This window comes from Dunckerocampus dactyliophorus, chromosome 1 (assembly GCF_027744805.1).
Source record: "Dunckerocampus dactyliophorus isolate RoL2022-P2 chromosome 1, RoL_Ddac_1.1, whole genome shotgun sequence".
NCBI lineage: Eukaryota > Metazoa > Chordata > Actinopteri > Syngnathiformes > Syngnathidae > Dunckerocampus > Dunckerocampus dactyliophorus.
This window is the reverse complement of record NC_072819.1, coordinates 3,123,059-3,143,880: the sequence shown is the minus strand read 5'-3', so window position 1 is coordinate 3,143,880 and position 20,822 is coordinate 3,123,059. Positions and strand designations below refer to the sequence as shown.

Sequence of the window (20,822 nt, the reverse complement as noted above, 5' to 3'; positions counted from 1 at the left end):
TATGATTTTAAACTCAGATCTGTACTTATTTATTTGTAAAATATTTCAGTATTCATACCACTTCTTGAACAGTTGTCGTGTTGCACAAATTAACTCATTTAAAGTCTGTTACTGTACATTGATTCATAAACAAATTAAATGTACTGATTTAAAGTCTTTTACCTTCATTTCTGAAGAGCTTCAAACTTGAAGAGAGACTTTTATTGTGTGACCTGAGGCGAGCTCTGCTCACCTGCAGGACTGCCTTTGCAAGGACGACGCAGACCCGCCACCACCGTGGAGGAGGAGGAGGAGGGACCAGTAGGGACTGGGGGGTGGTTGGTGGGAGGTGTTGCGGGGGTCACAGGAGGCAGCCAGCGTGCATAGATCTGCTGCAGCACGCTCCCTCTGCATGATCAGCTCATGCACAAGATCTCTTCCAGCTCTCAGGAGGACTCACACGGACAAGAAAACTTCCACCCAGGGCTTTACTTTGATTTCCTGTTGTGGACGAGAGCCAGACGCGTGGATGGTTATGTAAGTTAATAGTACATATATATACATATATATATATATTTCCACAGTTTTATCATCATAATTAATGAAGCCAACGTATTCACGTGTTTATAAGAATGTCGCTCACCAAGCAAAGTGCGTGTGCACGGCTTCATGCGCACTACTACACTTTTTAAAAGTGTAAAACATGACATTATTATTTGTTTTTTGTATCCGAGTGCCGCCATGAGAGCTACTTTGTGCACATGGTTAGAGTCCAGTCCAGTACTGTATTGTGAGAGGTGCATGACGTCACAAGGAGATTACAGGTATTGTTTATGAAGGTGTGTCGTGCATTCTTACAAACTTAGTGTGCGCTGCTGCAACATGGCATCGGTGTTGAGCTTTTAATGTTGGTTTTGGTGCCTGGTAGTGTGACTACTGATCATACAGCGTAAATAAAAGGGGAGGAGTCACTCGGTGTGATATAAGGGGCACGAAACAGGAGCTTGCAGGGGCGCAGCATCTCGGGGCAAGGCCAGTGGTGGGCCCCCTAATCCTTGTACTGTTAGCGCTCACTGAGTCCAATTGTAAAGACACAAAAGATGCATTTTTGTGCACATGATCATAGATCTACCGAGGAGGAGCACTCTGCTGTGTTCGGAACGGAAGAATGTTCCTATAACGTTCCCAAGGGTTGCACTGTGTGACTTTCTCTAAAATTGAACACAATCCATTCTGGAGCACTGGTTGACCCCCATTTTGTTAGGAGTTGCCATAGCCATAGCAAATAATGGAAATAGAAAAACAGGGTGGGCCATAAGTTTCCATACGTAGACAAAAATAATCATTCATGTTGGACAACCGTTGTTATTGATATGTGCTCTACATGATTACCATTGTTTCAAAAACACATGCATGCTTTCCACTGTTGATGAACTTGCATTAGCACACTTGGAGGTGTGTTTGTAATGGCCTTGGTGATACGTTCCTTGAGATGATTTATGTCTCGTAGCTTCACCTGATACACTTGAACGATAATAAATTAATTAATTTATTAAGTAAATCATTTTGCTGGTCTCAATATTTTGCCATGTGCATGCGTGTCTGTTTTCCCCCCTCCCGCCTCCAAACAGGCAGGAAGAGGGTTCACGCTGTGCTTTGCTTTCAGCACCTTGGTGTGCTTGTTCCATAGAACAACGGCAGAATGGAGTGAGCCCCTTTGTCAGGCATAGTCTCTTTGTCTCGGTGGGTGGTGGCGGGGCCGCTAGCATACACACAGACTGCAGAAGAGTGTAGCCTCATGAGGAGCAATGCAAGGCAACGTAGTAGAAATTCAATTACTAGATTGCAATATATTGTCATGTATGTTTTATATTTGTACTTTTCTGAAAAATAATGTTAAAATCTCATCCCGTCTCTTTGCCGTAGACCGGTGGTTGTCAATTATTTTCTGTCATGCTCCGACTGGGAGACAGAAATGTTTCTGCACCCCCCGCGGCCCCCCGATCTGAAATACTATTAAGATACTGATAATATCTATTTAGTTATCTGTACTGTACAGACTGAACTCGAAACTGAAACTAGCGAAACGCAACAAAATGGAGAGCAGTAAAGCATACACGCGTATTAAGTGTCTAATTGCATGCTGAGTACGACAAATTCATACATGTTGGCAGGTCTGCACTAATATAATAAGTCCCCCCCGCCCGCCCCTCACGCCCCCCCTGATAGTTCACCGAGTTCCCCCAGGGGGGCCTGCCCCACTATTTGAGAAGCACTGCCTTGGATCCAACCTTGTGTCTCGTGACACTCCGATACATTACACATTTTCTAATGTATGGAAACTTATGGCCAACCTTGTAGTCTGTGCCAGGGTCAAACTGTGGCCATTATAAACGCTTTATTAAGTGTACAGGCGATGTTTTATGTCTCAACTTTAACATTCCACAGTGGACCAGAACATGCAGGCAGACAGTAAAACATTTTATATTTTAGTGGTCCCTCTTTACATTCTGAAAACAATTAACACCCGCCATCAGTTTCGCGGATTGCGAAATTTGGTGGCAACATCTATCATCACACGACGCACAAAAAAGTCTCAAGAACCCACATCTGCAAAAAGAAGTCCGGCATTTGGGTTTGGCTCATCCATTTTGGGGTGAACACCCAGGGTCGTACTTTAAAGAACTCCTCCAGGGGACTTTGACCACCTACTGTGGACATGGTAGGCTTGCGTTTATTTGGTCCATATGAGTAATGCATTATAATTATGTCAGGATTACGGTATATAAAAAATATGTGGTTCCTACGGGAGTCAAATTGGACCAAGTTGGTCCCGAGGGTAAAAAGCGTGGGCATATAAGCAACAGAGGGGATCACTGAATTAAAATAAAAAAGGAATGCTGGCTCATCTGAATACAATCAGCTTTAAAACTTTTTCAAGGATGTCCATGCTCATTTTTTTCCCTTCATGACGTCATTAAAAAAATCCGTAAATTCAATCCAAGCAAGCGTTTGGGTCCATCTTCTCTCAAAAGTGGCGCGAAGTGGGGGAGATGACAGATTGTTGTCACGTTTGGTGTTCATAAACAGGCTCTAGGAACGCATGTTGCTGTTAGAGCATCATTAAAAAGTCACTTTGGCAAAATAGGGGCCCTTTAAACTAGGTCTGCAGCGATCAAATATTTTAGTAATCGGGCATTTTACTGAAAATGTATTTATTTTTGCTTTGTTAAAATAAAAAAGAGAAAATAAAACATTTCACCAAATAATGAACGACCAATTGACTTCATTTTTTCAATAATCAACCGTTTTATTTCTTAAAGGGATAGTTGGGATTTTTTGACATGAAGTTGTATGACATTCCCATCAGCAGTGTAGTGCATCAACAGCGACCTGCCCCCCACTTGGTCCGTAATTCCAGGTGGTTGCTGGGGTTACACAAGTAAAAAGTTTGGCTTCTCAAAACAATATGTGTTCAAAAGACTAATACATTTGCAGCACAAAAATGCCTGCTCGAAAAAATGTGACCTCACAAATTGCTCTGCGTTGTATTTGTCTCCCGCCGCATCCCTGTGCACTGTCTCCTGTCCTTTCGTTTGTATGTGACGAAGACGCTCGCATCGTCGTCCGCGACGGGTGCCCCGGCCATCTTGTTTACGTGTGTGTGCCACAGCGGAAGAAGATGCGGGCAAACTATATTTTCTTGGGTCTGCATGATGGTGCTTTTGTAGATGAATTTATCCATCCAAGACTGTAACTATTTACTGGAAAAGGAGAGAAAATAATACTGACTTTACTAAAACTAAATGACATTTTACATTATGTTGATGGCTGTGCAATTATAAATCCTAAACTTAGACAGGCTGACTAGAAATAAGACATATATTCTTTATAATGTATTGAGTTTTTGCAGTGTTCAAAGTAAAATGAAGACACCCTCTATTGTGGAACACATTACTCTCAACGAATTGAGTGAGACACGCACTGCCTTGTTCCATTACACTAGTGGTCACCAGCCCTTTTGAGACCAAGATCTCTGGCCGTGAACCTGAACTCTCTCGATTATTTTGTGTAATTGAGGGACTCGTATTGGTGGCCGAGTGCTTAGGAGATCGGGACGAATCGGGTTTGAATCTCTGCTGGGGCGCTCCGGTTTCCTCCCACATTCCAAAAACATGAATGTTAGTTTAATTGACGACTCTACTACTTCATACAGTAGGCATGAATGTGAGTGTGAATGGTTGTTTGTCTCTATGTGGCCTGCAGTTGGCTGGCGACCAATCCAGGGTGTACCCCACCTCTTGCCCAAAGTCAGCCGGGAAAGGCCCGCGACCCTAATGAGGATAAGCGGCATAGAAAATGGATGGATGGGTACTCGAATTATTCGAGGAATCGTTGCACCCCTACTTTAAAGTGACATGTGTCCTGATGAAGGCTAGCATAAAGACCTCAACAGTGTTTCTTCACAAAGTGACATCACTTTACATACACTCCTTTCACTCCCTTTTTCAGCTCTTTTCCAAAACAGTTGCACTGCAAATATCTTCCAAACATTAGATGTGAAGCCTTTTGTTGCTTGCCAGCAATTTTTTTCAAGGTGAGACCAATCAATCATTGGAGGTACTCTCTAATGTCACTCACACCGCGCACAGCTGCAAGGTAGCAATGAAAAGCTTTTACTGTCTTGCAGGATGGAAAAACTACAGGCGACCTCGCATGTGCGAGCAGAAACCTCGCCCACTCTCACCTGTTCCTGACGAGCGACAATAGAAGAAATACCGTCAAAATACCAAGAGCGCAAACTGACGCAATAGTGGGCACACGCAATAGCCTCCGTTCCGTGTAAAGCCGTTTCAGCCAATCACAAGCCTGAAGAAAGTAGGTTGTAGAAAAGACACGATTACAACAATGATGAAAACAGGACTCAAACATTGGATTATAACAGGGTGAATTATAAACAACAAATAAAAGAATGTGAACTAAAACGCTAACTAGTTGTCTCTGAAAGGGGCGGGGCTTCATCCATGTGACACGTAGCCAAGATGGCAACTATTGGTGGTAAGGGTCCGTTGTCACCACACGATCCGTACCGGAAAACGCAAGCCGTTCTGCACATCCCAGGGACACATGCGTATATATAATATTTCCTTTAGATAATATTTTGCCGCTTCCGCTCCTTTTCAGTGATGAACTGCAACCACACAAGTTAGTCCCTCCCCTTCCGCTAGGTGGCCAAGATGGCGCACTCGCCGTTTTGACTGTTTTGAGTGCAACATCCGCGTGCGGTGCACTGCATTTTGCTTTTTGCCGTACAGACTGTCAGAGTGTAAGTGCGGAAGTGCGGCAATTGAGAACCATCTTGTCTAGGTTCTTACAAAACAAGAAGGTTGACCGTGCGCCGGCTGAACAGGAGCAATGACAAACTGCATGACTGACAAGGAATGTGGGCCCCCAGTCAGACCATGGTGCCCCCTTCTCCCACATACACACGCACACACACTTTAGGAAGTGAACAATTCCCTGCCTAATCTCCAGCTACCAGGCTTTGATGTGGACCCCCCTCTTAGGGGTGGTCCCCTCTCTGCGGGCCCCTCCTGGCCCCACCCTCCATCCTTCCTTTAGGCACATTCCTCTTGTGCTCGTGAAAAGCTTTTTCCTAAAAATTGACAAAGCGTAAGCGGCTGCTAGCGCGTCCCCTCGATGAAGCACGCACGCACGCGTACGCCGTCGCCGTGGTTTTTCGTAACGTCAGCATGGCTTTGCACGGATTGGAACCGCATACCTTCACTCTTCACACGCACAATTGAACACGTCGCCTCGCGTAAATGTGGCACCAAGAAAGACGTTAGCCAGAGCAGACAGCCACCCTGGGGTCTCTCCGCTGTGGAGGATCAACTCCCTCACCTCCTGGAAATGATCTGTTCCAGGGTCAAACTGTAACCATCATAACAGCTTTATTAAGTGTTCAGGCAATGTTTGAAGTCACATTTTAACATTTGTTTAACTGTCATACAAGTGTAAAAAGAAGCTTTATTAAGTTGCTTTAAGTCACCCAGTGGGTGACCCAGTTATGTGACATCCCGTGACGTGACATCCCTGACATTCCACCGCGCTTGTTTTTCAGGTGTTTTTTCCACATTTTCTTTCAGCGTTTTTGCCTCCATGCGGAAGACGCTGAAGGCTTCCTGAGGTCTGCTGGTCTCTCTGCACAGGCTTGTCTCTGACCTCGAAGACAAAACGACGACATGCACGCGCGCGCACGCTTTATTCCGCCCCCCCCCCCCCCCCCCCCCCCCACACACACACACACACATATACAGTTTCATATTGGCATATGCTGCTCATGTACATAAAGGCTGAACATTATGTCAAATAATGTGGCTGTAGTGCACACGCATGCGCACACAACAGGCTTCTCAGTGGTTGTCATATTTGTGTCGGCCTGAGGTTTGCACGGGCATGTCTCCGACTGTTGTCCTTGTGTTTTGTTAAGCTTGCACTTGTTAAGTGTTTGCAGAGTGGAAGGGTGAAAAATCTCTTCAGAAAACCAATTAAAAGTGTTGCTACCGCGTCATCTCACAAGACGCCACTCGCCACGCTGTCATTGTGGATGCTTTATGTCTCGGACGTGACTTTTTGCAGGTTTGACGAGGAGCCCTCGCCGCCGTCAGACCAGTCAAATGTGACAGCCATGCCCTCCGTCGCCATGGAGACCAACAACAACATGGCCGCTACAGTGAGTCACCTCTCGACGCGATGCCTTACTTATTTCACGTACAGAATTCAGGAAAATGAAAGCATGTGGGAGAGACTACATACACAATAAGGAACAATACTATATTTTCCTCTTATTTTTTCCTATTAAAGTTTTAATTAATACATTTATTTTATTTTATATATATCATATATAAATAATTATAATCAAATAATATCTATTTTTAATATAATGTATTGAATGTAATAAATAATATAACATTATTAAGATAATAATAATAAAAATATCAATAATATATAATTCCTTGATTTAAATATGAAAATTATTACACAGGTCAATACATTTATACTTTTTTTGGGCCAAAGTCAAATATAATAGTAGACAATGTAGATTTTTGTTTTTTTTAAATGTAGTTTTAATTAATTTTTTATTATTCTTGAATGTCCAAATCCAGGTCATTTTTTTTTGTTTTGTTTTTTTTTCCTTTTCAGTGTGGCCCTAATCATCATCGTTTTTTTCTATAATTTTATGTATTTATTGAATATTATTCAGAGCATCAACAATTAATCAATGAACTGATGATTCGTCGATTATCCAATTCATTGACAAATGGCTTGGTAGTTGATTCATCTTTTTTTTTTATTTAAAATGGAAGAATCCTGTGATTTCAGGCTCTGAAATGTGAATATTTTAACATTTTCTTTGTCATCCATGAAAGCAGACCTAATACATTTGTGATTTAGACAAAACTGTCATGCCCAGTATGTTTGCTAGCGTGACTGTTTGGTTATTCTGTGCATTAGTTCCGGTATCAGGCTCTTATTTTGTATTTACTTCCTGTTCTGTTCCGTTGAGTTTCCCTTCGGATTTAGTTTCTTGTTCCAATGCACCTTCCCCTCATCTCTATGTGATTATTTAGGTCAGCCTTTGGCGTCAGTCCTTTGTCGGTCCTTTTTATTAAAGCTTTAAGCAGCAAGCATAGAAACAGGAGTGTAGCTCAGGTTGCCAGCACCCGTGGGGCAAAACAAGTTACCCCCTCCTAATTGCCCGTTAGCCCCTTGTATGGCTATATTGCTACAGTGGAGCCCATTTACACTCCCGATCAAAATGTTAAGACCAGTTGAAAAATTGCAAGAATTGACATTTTGCACAGTGGGATCTTAAGGAGGTTCTAAGTAGAGCTTCAAAATGCAAAAAGAAGGGATGGGAGTGAGACAAAAAATGTTTTGTGTAAGCAAGCGTGTTATTATTGGTTGTTGGCATCAACATTTCAGCTTTTTCTGACTGTGCCTTTTGCTCTATTTTTTTTCACCAATTTTGCAGGGTTTTTTTTCCTTTTTTTTCTTTCTGCAGTGATGCTATGGCAAATGAGCCACGGGCCGCGGGTGGCCCCCGAACCGCACTTTGGCCACCCCTACTTTTGTGGAGGTCTGTACTTTTGTGTCGTGGGCTCTATGGGCAAAGTCATCTTGTCTTGTTGGCTCAGTGTCGTGGGCGAGCGATGGTGAGGAGAGAGAGACTGGTCAATGCAGCCCTAACGAGCCGCAGTGCGAAGGTTATTTTGGAGGTGCACATCTATGGAGTTATATTTGTGTCTTAATTGTGAGGTAGCAAAGGCAGATTTGGAGCCATATTGACGTGCAGTAACTACTGTTGTGTGCTCAGGCACATCGCTGCGCGCTCTGTCACTCACTCTCTCTCCGTCGCTTAACCTCGCACTGAGGCGATCCACCGTACGGGGTTGTGGGTTGTGTGCCTGGAGGGCGGCGAGGGGTACGGGCGTGTTCAGTGGTTAAAATGCGCGCCTGTTGGTCACTCTTTGGGACGGTGGGGCACTGATGTAATCATACATTTTTTTTCTAATATCCTCGCGATCAACCGGCAAAGTCCCAAAGATGGACCAGTGGCTCCCGATCGACGGGTTGGTGACCCCTGTTCCATATTGTTTGTAATTATATTATATGTTGTTTGTGTTTTGTTTTTTTTGAAAGCGAACGTTAAATTAATAAAAATTACATTTAAAGTATATGGTGGAATTTTTTTCTGATAGCCGTGTCAGAAAGGGGACGTCGGCACAGGGACGGCTCTCATCTCAGCAAACACAACACTAGAGTTAGCTCGTCAACCTCGTTCGGTGTATTTTTCACCAAAATAGCAGTCATGCCAAAACGTTTTGCCGCTGGCTGTTCACAGTGTCCGAGTGATATTGTAAGTTTGTTTTCTTTTCCAAAAGACGAAGGTTTAGACTACAATGAGCGAAGCAAGTATCATAGCCAACTTTGGTTGCTAGGAAGCTAGCAACAGGAGGAGAGAGGCGTCAAAGTTGTAAGTCATGTCTTATTTACATATTGTATCGTAAACACTATGCCACCGTAGTGACAGGCATTCAAAGCATTATACATGTTATAAAACTTACTTTCACAGCCGTCCAATACAAGAAAAAATGCTCCGAAGAGCCTTTTACGCTCATTAAGAAGCCGATTTAAAACAATAATTGACACATTAGCAACTCTGAGGTAATTTACACCTGCCATTTTGTGTTTAAAGCCGACCAATCTTCATCTCCACCTCAGCATCAGACATATTGTCTCATTGTCAGTGGTTCGAATAAATACGGATTAATTCCATGTTCTGCAAGTTCTCTATTTCATTTCCAGATGTTTCTTCCTCCTCGAAAAGCGAATGACACATTGCTCAAATCGTTGCTATAATCACTGTAAACATCTTCTATCTCGTCCATTCTCGCGTGTTTTTTTACTCTGCCTCAGTTGAGAGCTGTGCCTTCGCTGACATCACTCGGGAAATGCCCCTTGTCTAAGAAGTTCAGACCATAAATGGCGGCCGGCACGTACAATAATGTCATTTTTAATCATTTAATGTTCGCTTTAAAACTGGATTCATTGTCGGGATTGATTCTGACCCAAAATGTACCAACAGAGACGAGGAGCATGTGGCAAGATGAAAAGCCGGTTTCCATATTACAAAGGAATAGTCACAACAGTGCATGATATGCTGCTTGCTGCAAGGGATCAGAATCAGACTCGTAATTTCATGTCAAGGGTTCATGCATTAAAAATGGCACCACCTGTACTGTCATTCTCCATGAACCACGCAACGGAACAAACTGGCTCCTTTCCAGCGTGTTTAGTAAAGAAAAGGTGCCCTGGTGTTCAACCTTGTGGAGCTCCACATGTGCTAAGAGTTCACACACACGCACACTGAGAGGTTGCCCTGATGGCCGTTAGCGCTTGTTCCTCTTTTTCACTCTCATATATCACTTTTGTCAAGGAGGGGGCGGGTCTACTTCCTTCCTGCCCTCTTCTCACCATCTGCTCCTTTTTCCTTCAACTTTTTCCTCCTCAACTTCAACCTGCAATGACAGCCCGTCTCCAGGCAGGTTTCTCTCGTGCACATTTGGTAAACTGGACCGCCTTCAAACATCGCATGCTCACACTAGCAAGCTGCTTGCCGCGTCCGTATGGACCAAAAATAATAACAAGTAAGTCAGAAGGGGGCGGAGCTAGGGGTACAAAAACAAAAGCAAAGAGACGCTATAGCAAGTGTGTTTTTGATCATAAATCATGTTTTTTATTGACTAATCTTCATGGGACAGTGGGATGTGAGTTGTCTACAACTCGATGAATGCTGCAATTAATAGCATTAATAACGCTAATGAGTTGACTGTAGGCAACAGTAAAATAAGTGTAACACGTGTGACTTTGCCCCAGCAGATGAGTAGCGACATTTCTTCGTTATTGCACGTTTTGTGTCCATTATTCCATTAGATTTGATAATATGAGTTATAATGATGCACTAACATACTGTACATATGTATTTACGTATGTATACACATTAATGTCACACAGACTTGATCTGATTATCTGCTTGAGGCTAGAGGCCTCTTGTCTCCAGAACAAGTTCTTCACATGACTCAACAGACTCAACAGCCTTGGGTGTCTGGGCCTTTTAAGATAGCTTTAGCCTCTCATTTAAGATGCACGACCTACAGTACATAACAACATCCGCCACTGGAGTTAATTGTAAAAAATTCCATCCGGAGGGTGCCTACAGCCACAGTGGTTTATGCTCTTTGACAAATAGAGACCCCGGCAGTTATTTGCTTTTGCAGCCAAGGTGTGCCATAGTTACTCACAATACCAGTCAAAGGTTTTGACCCACTTCCTCCTGCTCCTGAATGAGGAAATGTGTCTGAACCTTTGACTGGTACTGTATATCATAATTATATGTGATTATTTAATTAATAAGTTAACAGTATAGTCTGTTCCAGGGGTAGGCAACCCACGGCTCCAGAGCCGTATGTGGCTGTTCAGCCTCCTTTTTGTGGCTCCTTTCGTTCATGACAAAAAAAAAAGGTTACCTATTCATGGAATTATTATCTGCTATTAATTTACTTTGGTGTACAGCGTTCCCTCGCTGTTTCGCTGTTTTTTTTTTGTCCAATTTTAGTGCATTGTGTTCGGCAACCCGATTGGCTAAGAGAGAACTCGCCCATTGTGTTCTGCGTTCTAGTTGGCTGTAGACCATTGTCAATCAATCTCCTTTGTGCTGAACTGCCGTGTTTCCTGTTATCTGATCGCTAGCAAACAGCTTGCAGAGACTCTGAGCTCTGTATGTTTGCACGTTGTCTCCCCGACAAAACCCACAATGTCGACGAAACGTCCTGCACCCAAAAGGCAGATGAAGATGCTAACCATCACACAAAAAGTTGGACTTGTGGACAAGCTGAAGGAAGGTAGAGGTTACGCGACTGTAGGGATACTGTAAATGAACCGTCGGTTGGAGGAGGAGGACGAGGATACAGCAACAATGTGTCTTAACAAGGATACAAAACGCTTCAGCGGAGCGTTGCCAGGGCAACGAGGCACGGTCAGAGGAATGAAATACGCGCGAGTCACTAAATAATTTCTTGAGTCCAACCTCGTAGGTCGATCATTCAAATTCAAACCAAGGTTTGAACTGAGTGTTTAAACAAGAGCAGAATGTTCATTCTCCCAAAAAAGAAAGAAAGAAAAACACAAGAAAATGAATAAGAACAGAAGAAACATAAATGCCAATAAATTAAGCAACAACAGAAGAGACATTAATACAAATAAATAAATAAAGTGCTATGAGTGTGTGCGTGTGTTGCATGCGGCGTGTGTGAGTGCTTCGTTGAGAAGCCTGATGGCCTGTGGGTAAAAGCTGTTTGCCAGCCTTGTGGTCCTGGACTTCAAACTCCTGTAGCGTCTGCCTGACGGTAGGAGTGTGAATAATGAGTGTTGTGGATGTGTGCTGTCCTTGATGAGGTTGTGTGTTCTTCGTAGGACTCTGGTTTTATAAATGTCTTGCAGTGAGGGGAGGGCTGCCCCAACAATGTTCTGTGAGGTCTTGATCACCCGCTGGAGTGCCTTCCTATCACGTGTTGTACAGTTACCGTACCAAACAGTGATGGAGGCGATAAGGGCACTTTCAATAGTGCATCTGTAGAAGCAACTGAGGATTTTGGTGGACATGCCAAATTTCCTCAGTCTTCTCAGGAAGTACAGTCTCCTTTGGGACTTCTTGATGATTTGTTGGGTGTTGTGAGACCAGGTGAGGTCCTCGCTGATGTATGTGCCAAGGAACCTGAAAGTTTTCACCCTCTCCACCTCAGTCTCATCAATAAACAGGGGTCTATGTGGCTCCTTTTCCCTTGTTCTTGGGTCGATGATCATCTCTTTGGTCTTCTCTGTATTGAGAAGGAGATTGTTATCCTGACACCAAGCTATGAGGTCCGCCACCTCTCTTCTGTATGATGTTTCAACACCACCAGTGATCAGTCCGATGACTGTAGTGTCATCCGCAAATTTAATGATGCTGGTGTTGTTCTGGGAGGCCACGCAATCGTAGGTGAAGAGCGTGTAGAGGAGCGGACTCAGCATACACCCCTGTGGGGTCCCAGTGCTCACAATTCTTGAGCTGGATGTGCGATTGTGGACTCTGACTGACTGGGGCCTGCCTGTGAGAAAGTTAAACACCCAGTTACAGAGGGAGGGTGACAGGCCAAGTGTGAGGAGCTTATTTGTGAGTTTGTGGGGGCAGACTGTATTAAAAGCAGAGCTATAGTCTATAAATAGCATTCTGACATATGTGTCCTGGCCCTGTAGGTGAGAAAGGGCTGTGTGGATGGCAGTGTTGACTGCATCATCCGTGGACCGGTTCTGGCGATATGCAAACTGTAGAGGGTCCACAGTTGCCGCCGGGATGCTCTTTTTGATGTGGGTCATGACTATTCTTTCAAAGCACTTCATTACAATAGGAGTGAGTGCTATAGGGCGATAGTCATTCAAGCAGGTCACGTTGCTCTTCTTGGGTACGGGCACTATGGTGGTGGACTTAAATCAAGCGACAGGTTAAATATGTCAGCAAGCACATCAGCTAGCTCTGATGAGAAAACCCGAAGTGCACGTCCTGAGATGTTGTCTGGGCCTGCTGCTTTTCGTGGGTTTGTTTTGTTCAGAACCCTGCGCACATCAGCTGATGTCACCATGAGAGGTGAGTCCTGTGTGCTCCCCAAGTCCAGCCACCCTCTCTGCTCATCAGGAGTTTGGGTGTCGAAGCGGGCGTATCAAGCAAACCCAGCCATTGTCATCGTCATTTACAGCGGGATCTTGAACACCACTGCTGCCTCAATAGCTATTAATTACAGCTAGTATTACATAGATAGATATAATATCTATCTATCTATCTATTATACCTGTGAATATTCTCATTCATCGTATTCTCAGGTCATATCTATTTATTAGCGGTGTATTTTTTGCCGAGGAGTGGGGAGGATCATAGAAACGCCCACAAATGTTGTTCAGATTGAAGATACAGATGTCCGCCATCTCCTGGTGTAAAGTATTAACTACATGAGGCACCATATTTGCAGAAATGGCTTGTTAAATTCCTTGTCGCAGTTTTGCGACTTTGGCGCTTAAAGGGATATAACATATGATAATTGTAAAAAAAAAAAATCAAGTTTGCTATTTTGCGGATTTCACTTATTAACCTCAAATTTAAAAAAAAGTGTTAATTAAAATATGTGGCACATCCACGTCTATAGTCCTTGCCTTTACCCACAGGCAGTTTCTTGAGCGTGCAAGCATGACGACATGAACAAAAATCTATATCGATCAAATGAGAGCCAACAATCCTATTAAACCCTATCAACTAGCGTTTAAAAGTCTGGTTATTTTTCAGGAAAAATAACAAAATATTTCTTTCAGACCAATCAAGAAACATTCATAAATTTATATTTACTTTTTTGAAACTGCTAAGCTGCAACTATACGTTTTTTATTGTATTAACGTGGACTGCATTTTATTTACATTTTCCACAATACGGGCCTCGCAAACTGCACTTCTGTTTGTTTTAGTCTGTTTTAACGGGAAAAATTAAAAAAAAGACTAAAACTCGTGTTACAGTTGCGGCTCCAGACTATTTTCCTTTAGTATAAGAGGGGGCAAAATGGCTCTTTTGACAGTAAAGGTTGCCGACCCCTGGTCTAATGCATTTATTCAAATGTCCAAAAGCTCACAGTAATATGTTGCTTTGTGTGTGTGTGTTTGTGTGTGTGTGTGTGTGTGTATGGTCAATGAACATCATCATGTGTCATGGCATCTACGCATCAAAAGCAATTCAGCGAGTTTCAGGGAGTTACCGGCGCCGACTCACTTCAGGCGGCGTTCTGGATCGGCAAATGTTCACAGGCGCCGTTCTAATCATTTAAGCTCGCTGAGGTGCTTTGACAGCGCCTGCGGGCCTGTCGCTGCTCACTGTGGAATGTGTGTGTGTGTTGATGAGGGTTGATGTATCACACAGTCATGCAGGATGCAGGAAGTTGCTCACACACGTTTTCTTTGCTTTCAGCCAGGTGGCTGGAAGGCAACTTCATAATTAAAAGCAAATACTGTATGAATTTGATTCATATGATATAGCATTTTGGAGTGTTTGTTTTGGCTAGCAGTGGGATGCACCACCTGGCAACCACCAGCAGGGTACATCTCAACACACTCAAGAAGGGGATTGTAGCAACCAGCTAGCCAGCTAGCTAGACTAGTTCTTTTCCTCCGCTCAACATAACCACGGCTTGAAAGCAGAAGTTCAGACTGGTGGAAAGCGTACAGGCAGGCAAGGAAGAGTTAGCGTGTTGAAACTGATGTTGCTTAATGAAAAATCCCTAACGTTCCTGGCACCACGACAACTCCTCTCTTGCTGCATGCAGTTTGTCGCTAACTGTTTGCCATCCTACACACACAGCAACACGTACAGTATTTTAAACCTCCAGTATGGCGGAAACATGCTGTAATTACCAAGTTTGCCAGCAAAGGTTGCTGCCCCTCAGCAATGCGATGTTTAGTTTTTTGCTCGTCACTCATTCTGTTTGTATCCAAGGCGGAGGTGAGCCCGCCGCCACCTGAAGGCCTTTCGGAGAATGACAGCGGCGTGGAGCTGACTAATGAGAACAGCCCACTGAACGCGGCTGAACCACCATCCCCCTTCAGCCCCAAACTGAGCGGGGGTGCCGCATCGCCTCAAGGTGTTTGTTATTGTTATTATTAGTAACGACAAGGACCGCAACCTCCGTCCACATTGTTGTCATTATTTATCCTCTCCTTTGTCACCTCAGATGGTAATGTGTGCTTGGAAGGAGGCGGGGGCAGGGCCAGGAAGAGGTCCAGCGAGGAGGACTCAGCCTGGGACTCCTACAGCAAAGTACGGCACACATAAACGGATGCCATCTTTCACGGGCGACAACGTTAACGTCTGTGTGTGTTGTCAGGACCAGTCTTCAGCAACGTCTCAGCTGGCTTTGAGGGAAAGGCCACGACCTCGAACCATCTTCCAGGCCGGCCTGACGCCGCACGCGAAGCGTCGCAGACACTCTCGCAAACACGAGCATGTCACGGCAATGGTGAGGAAACATTTGTCTTGAAATCAATGAGTCGGCACTTTTTGAAACCAAAATGATATGAATTTTGAGACAAGCCGATATACAGTGCAACACGCTTATGCTGACAACCCGTTTGTGTCAACAACCCGTTAATGTGGACAAGCCCCTTATTTGACAAGCTGCTTATGTCGACAACCCATTTATGTCAACAACCTGTTTGTATCGAGTCGACAACCCATCCGTCGTCGACCCATGTATGTCAACAACCCATCCGTCGTCGACCCATGTATGTCGACAACCCATCCGTCGTCGACCCATGTATGTCGACAACCCATCCGTCGTCGACCCATGTATGTCGACAACCCTCGTATGTCGACAACCTGTTTATGTTGACAACCTGTTTATGTTGATAACCTGTCCGTCGACAACCTGTTTAAGTCAACAACCTCTTGATGTTGACAACCTGTTTATGTCGACAACGCGTTTATATCGACAACCCATCTGTCGACAACGCGTTTATATCGACAACCCATCTGTTGACAACCCGTTTATGGCGCAACCCATCTATGCTGACAAACCGTTTATGTCGACAATGTTTTCATATAGACGACCCGTTTATGTTGACAACATGTCTACATCGACAACCCATGTATGTCAACAACTGGTTTATATGGACAACCCGCTGATGTCAAAAACACGTTTATGTTGACAACACATCTATATTGACAACCCGTTTACATAGACAACGTGTCTTTGTCGACAAGCCTTTTATGTCAACAACGCGTCGATATCGGCAATGCATTTGTGCCAACAATCCGTTTATATTGACAACCCGTTTATGTCGACAACCCATTTATGTCGACGACACGTTCATATCAACACCGCGTTTATGTTGACAAAGCATCTACAGCATATCAATAACCTGTTTATGTCTACAACCAGCCTATGTTGACAACTTATGTCAACAACGCATCTATATCAACAACCCGTTTACATTGTCAACCTGCTGATGTCGACAACCCACAACCTGTTTATATCGACAACCCGTTAATGACGACTCGCCAAGTCCTGGACCACTGGTTCTTCTTGACACTACAATGTGCCTGCTTAAGTTGACGTCAACATACTGTACAGTGAGGACTTTTGTCTAGGCAACAACCCGCCTAAGTCGACAACCCGTTTATTTCATTAACGTATCTATGTGGACAACCCCTTTGTATTGACAACCTGTTTGTGTCAACATCCCATATGTGTCGACAACGCGTCTGTGTTGACAACCCGCTTATGTCGACACCATGTCTATGTCAACAACCCATTTATATCGACAATCCGTCTATGACGAACAACTCATCAAGTCCTGGTGCACCGGTTCCTTTTGTCACTAGAATGTGCCCGCTTAAGTTGACGTCAACACACTGTACATTGTCGACTGCTTTTGTCAGCATAAAACCTTTGTCTTGCAGCTCATTATGTTATTGGCACCTCAGCATATTCTAACAATAAATGAAATATATGATTAGATATACATACTGTATATATCTTGACCTACATTTTAACATCTTTAATGTACAAAATGTATGAAAGTGACCCTCGATGGGAAAGGTTTTCTACCTTTAGTAGACATTCCTCACCCAAGTCTTCCCCTCTTTCTCTGTCAGCGTGCGCGAGCTTCTCGGGTGGTCTTGTCCACCGGGGTCCCTGAGGCGCCCCAGCTGGAGCTGATGGAACAAGACTCCAAGGACTCGGCCCAGAGCGGCAGCACCTTATCCAGCTGTGACACGCAAGTGGAATACAATGTAAGATGAACGAAATCTGCTGTTAGTCTTGTACAGGGTGTCCCTGAAGTCTAGACACCTAGGTTAAAAATGCAGATATTATATATATATAAAGTACATATAGTTAGCCAAGTCCATGTTACACTCTTTAGCCCTTGGCTCCTGGACCGAACTGTGGACACCCTGAAAGGGTATGTTGTTGTGTAGCGACCTGAGTGTGTCTTCTCCCTCCCATCTCCAGGACAACAAGGGTTTCAGCATCGGCGAGCTGGTGTGGGGGAAGATCAAGGGCTTCTCCTGGTGGCCCGGCATGGTGGTGACGTGGCGCGCCACCGGCAAACGCCAGGCCAGCCACGGCATGAGGTGGCTCCAGTGGTTTGGGGACGGAAAGTTCTCAGAGGTGAGGCGCAAGAAGAAGGCGGGGGAAGAAGGTGAAACATCACCAAACAACCGTCGTCTTTGTGTCCTTCCAGGTTTCCGCGGACAAACTGGACTCCATCACGGCTTTCCCGAAGTTCTTCAGCCAGGCGTCCTACACCAAGCTGGCATCCTACCGTAGGGCCGTCTTCCAAGCTCTGGAGGTAATCTTCAACATTAGAAATTAGCCTGATCCAGTTGCCAAATACTCCGAGTGAACGCAACACAACAAAGGACAAAACTTGAAATCAGCTCGGATTCCAAAATGTCGTTTAGGATGGTTGTTGGGTGTTTTTTTTTCCTGCCACGCATCAACCCCGATTGTTTTCACACCTGAACAGTTGCACACACTCACACCTCACTGCTCTTCAGGAATGTATAAGTCATGAACACACTTTAACAGCATGGCAGAGACTTAACTGCAAAAACATACTTTTACTTTTGTTCTACAAGATCCGTCGAAAATTGAATCCTACGAAAACCATAAAAAATTTTCCCAAAGGAAATAATGTAGATTCAATTAATTTGTTACAAACATCAAAACCCATCCATTTATTTTCTATGCCGCTTATTCTACTAGGGTCGCGGGGGTATGCTGGAGCCTATCCCAGCTGACTTCGGGCGAGAGGTGGGGTACACCCTGGACTAGTCGGCAGTCAATGGCAAGGCACATATAGACAAACAACCATTCACACTCACATTCATACCTATAGACAATTTAGAGTCAACATTCAGAAATATGGATAATAATATGGATAATAATTATAGTTTGTACAAAACAATGTGAAATAATGATGAAAGACGAATGAAATGGATAAATGAACATTTAACATAAATTTTACCTTTATTGAAGAGGAGGGGAAAGGAGACCCACACGGACACCACCTTCGGGTTTTGCTATGAGTTAGTTTTTGAATTCAGTAGTGTTTCTCACCTTCCTCACCAAAGTGCTGGCTTTCTTCGGCCCCACTGTGGGTGATGGGTATCAGAGGGGTTGCAAGAGTGTCATACTTATGGAGCAAGTGATTTGTGACACCCACGTGCTTGCCGCTCACCCTCTGTTGGTAGCTTTTAGATCGTGACTGCGGCGTGCGACTCGTGCGGGTTAGGTGCGCTTCATGTAAGGCTGTCGTACATTTCACTCACTGGGGACGTACGCGTGTGGGAATTGTACGAGGCTCGTGCAGCCCACTCACTTCAATTGCAAGATGGGCATACTGGCCTCCTACAGCACCTACGGCTATCATGACCGGGAGAACAAGTTTGCACAGCGGGAAGAGCCACCCGCCATGGCTGGGCAAGGCGCATTCATGTCGGATACACTATGTGAGCAGCCGCTGTGCGTCCACGGAGGTCGGGAGAACTGAATTGTTGGCCGGGAGAAGTCGCCTGCCGTGGCTGACCAAGGCGCAATAATGCCGGATATGCTATGTGAGCAGCCGGCGTGCGGTCACAGAGGTTGGGAGAACCAGAGTGTCCAGCTGGAGGGGTCGCTGCTGTGGCTGGGCAACGTATACAGTGTACTATTAAACTTGTGACACACGCAAGGGTCACGCCCTCCTCTGCCTTGCCCTTACGACCTGGCTGGAAAATAATTTGCATCCCTATTTTCTTCCTACGGGCTTTGTGTGCTGCCTGCAGGTTTGAAAATCCGTGCGGGCCACATGCATGTCTCTTGCGATTTTCCCCATTTTTGCACGTAGCCAGCACGTACGTCGGGATGTAAGGCCTGCTTTACGCCACGTAACTTCCTGTCTATAGTCTTGTTCTTGTGGTCATCAATGGCTATGCATTTCTGGTTATTGATGGAAGAGTCCTTTAAATGAACAGAGGTGATAAAATAATCAGGTTACTTCCTCGCCTCACAGATGGCCAGCATCAGGGCGGAGAAAAAGTTCCCTCCCTGCGAGTCGGACAATCCCGACGACCAGGTGAAACCCATGCTGGACTGGGCACATGACGGCTTCCTGCCGAAAGGCGAGGAGGGACTCAAACCCACGCACAGCGCAGGTAAGCCGCTGCAGGTCATCTAGATGCGGCCTCACTCGCATGTACTCAGTGTGTGTTTCTGTTTTGGTATGCGTAGACAACAGCCCTCTAGGCCTTCAGGTCCTGGACGTATCCCTGCCAGAGTACCCCCCCAGTGCCAAGCGGCCCAGAATCAGCGTGTGCAAGACCAAGGTGGGCCCCGAAGAATCCTACAGCAGAGGTAAAAGGTCAATCACCCCCCCGAATGCCGCCAGGCACATCAGAGGAACTCAAAACGCGCGTGTGTGTTTCTTGTAGAACAAATGGTCAATGAAGTGCTTAAGAACAAAAGAAGTATAGAAGGTAACATCTCATAGCATTTTTAGATATTAGATTGTCTATTCATGTGCTCACTCATTTGTGTGTTTGTTTGTGTGTGTGTAAGATTTCTGCCTCTCCTGTGGGAAGATGAGGGCAGCGACCTTCCATCCGCTCTTTGAAGGAGGCCTGTGTCAAACATGCAAGGTACCGTGAGCTCCATTAGCAACCGGTGAATAGTTTAGTCTTTTGTCAGCATGAGACATTCATACCCATACAACATGCACGCATTTTTCTTACTCGGCATGCATTTTTACACGTTTACACCCTCCAGCATTTCCTCATTTTCATTTGCAGTGCTATTGTGGCACGCTTGAGTCGCACAAGAAATAGTCAGACACAAAGCGATCCAAACAACACAACACGTCAACACACACGTGACATAACGTGACCTACCTACTGCACCATGCGGGCATACAAATAAATGTCTACGCACAATACCCATGCCAAAATTACACCCATATGTTCCTGCCGCAAGGCATGCTGGGTGCGCTTGTGGTACCCTCTCTCCCAACTTTTCGTGTTTGTCGTATTTTTGCTTGATTGCAAAATATGTTTAGGAGGTCATCAGGGAAGTAAACAAGGAGGGACGTTAACATACTACTGGTATCCAGTGTTTCATTGTTTATAGTGTTGTTGCCATTGGACTACCCAGCATGCCTTGCAGGCACTT

General features: G+C 44.7%; 1 protein-coding gene across 2 annotated transcripts in view; it reads left to right on the top strand.

Annotated features, from left to right (window-relative positions):
* Positions 1-330: 330 nt before the first annotated feature.
* LOC129181790 (DNA (cytosine-5)-methyltransferase 3B-like) overlaps positions 331-20,822 on the top strand; it is a 29,449-nt gene continuing 8,957 nt past the window's right edge. Inside the window, exons 1-12 of one of the 2 annotated variants that reach the window (XM_054777419.1) lie at positions 331-516; positions 6,622-6,715; positions 15,113-15,257; positions 15,348-15,433; positions 15,501-15,632; positions 17,270-17,407; positions 17,628-17,786; positions 17,860-17,967; positions 19,672-19,813; positions 19,890-20,012; positions 20,090-20,134; positions 20,217-20,296. In XM_054777419.1, coding sequence (XP_054633394.1) covers positions 392-516; positions 6,622-6,715; positions 15,113-15,257; positions 15,348-15,433; positions 15,501-15,632; positions 17,270-17,407; positions 17,628-17,786; positions 17,860-17,967; positions 19,672-19,813; positions 19,890-20,012; positions 20,090-20,134; positions 20,217-20,296 — 1,377 coding nt within the window. In that variant the 5' untranslated portion in view covers positions 331-391. The remainder of the gene's footprint in view (positions 517-6,621; positions 6,716-15,112; positions 15,258-15,347; positions 15,434-15,500; positions 15,633-17,269; positions 17,408-17,627; positions 17,787-17,859; positions 17,968-19,671; positions 19,814-19,889; positions 20,013-20,089; positions 20,135-20,216; positions 20,297-20,822) is intronic. The other variant, XM_054777426.1, reaches the window with a different exon arrangement.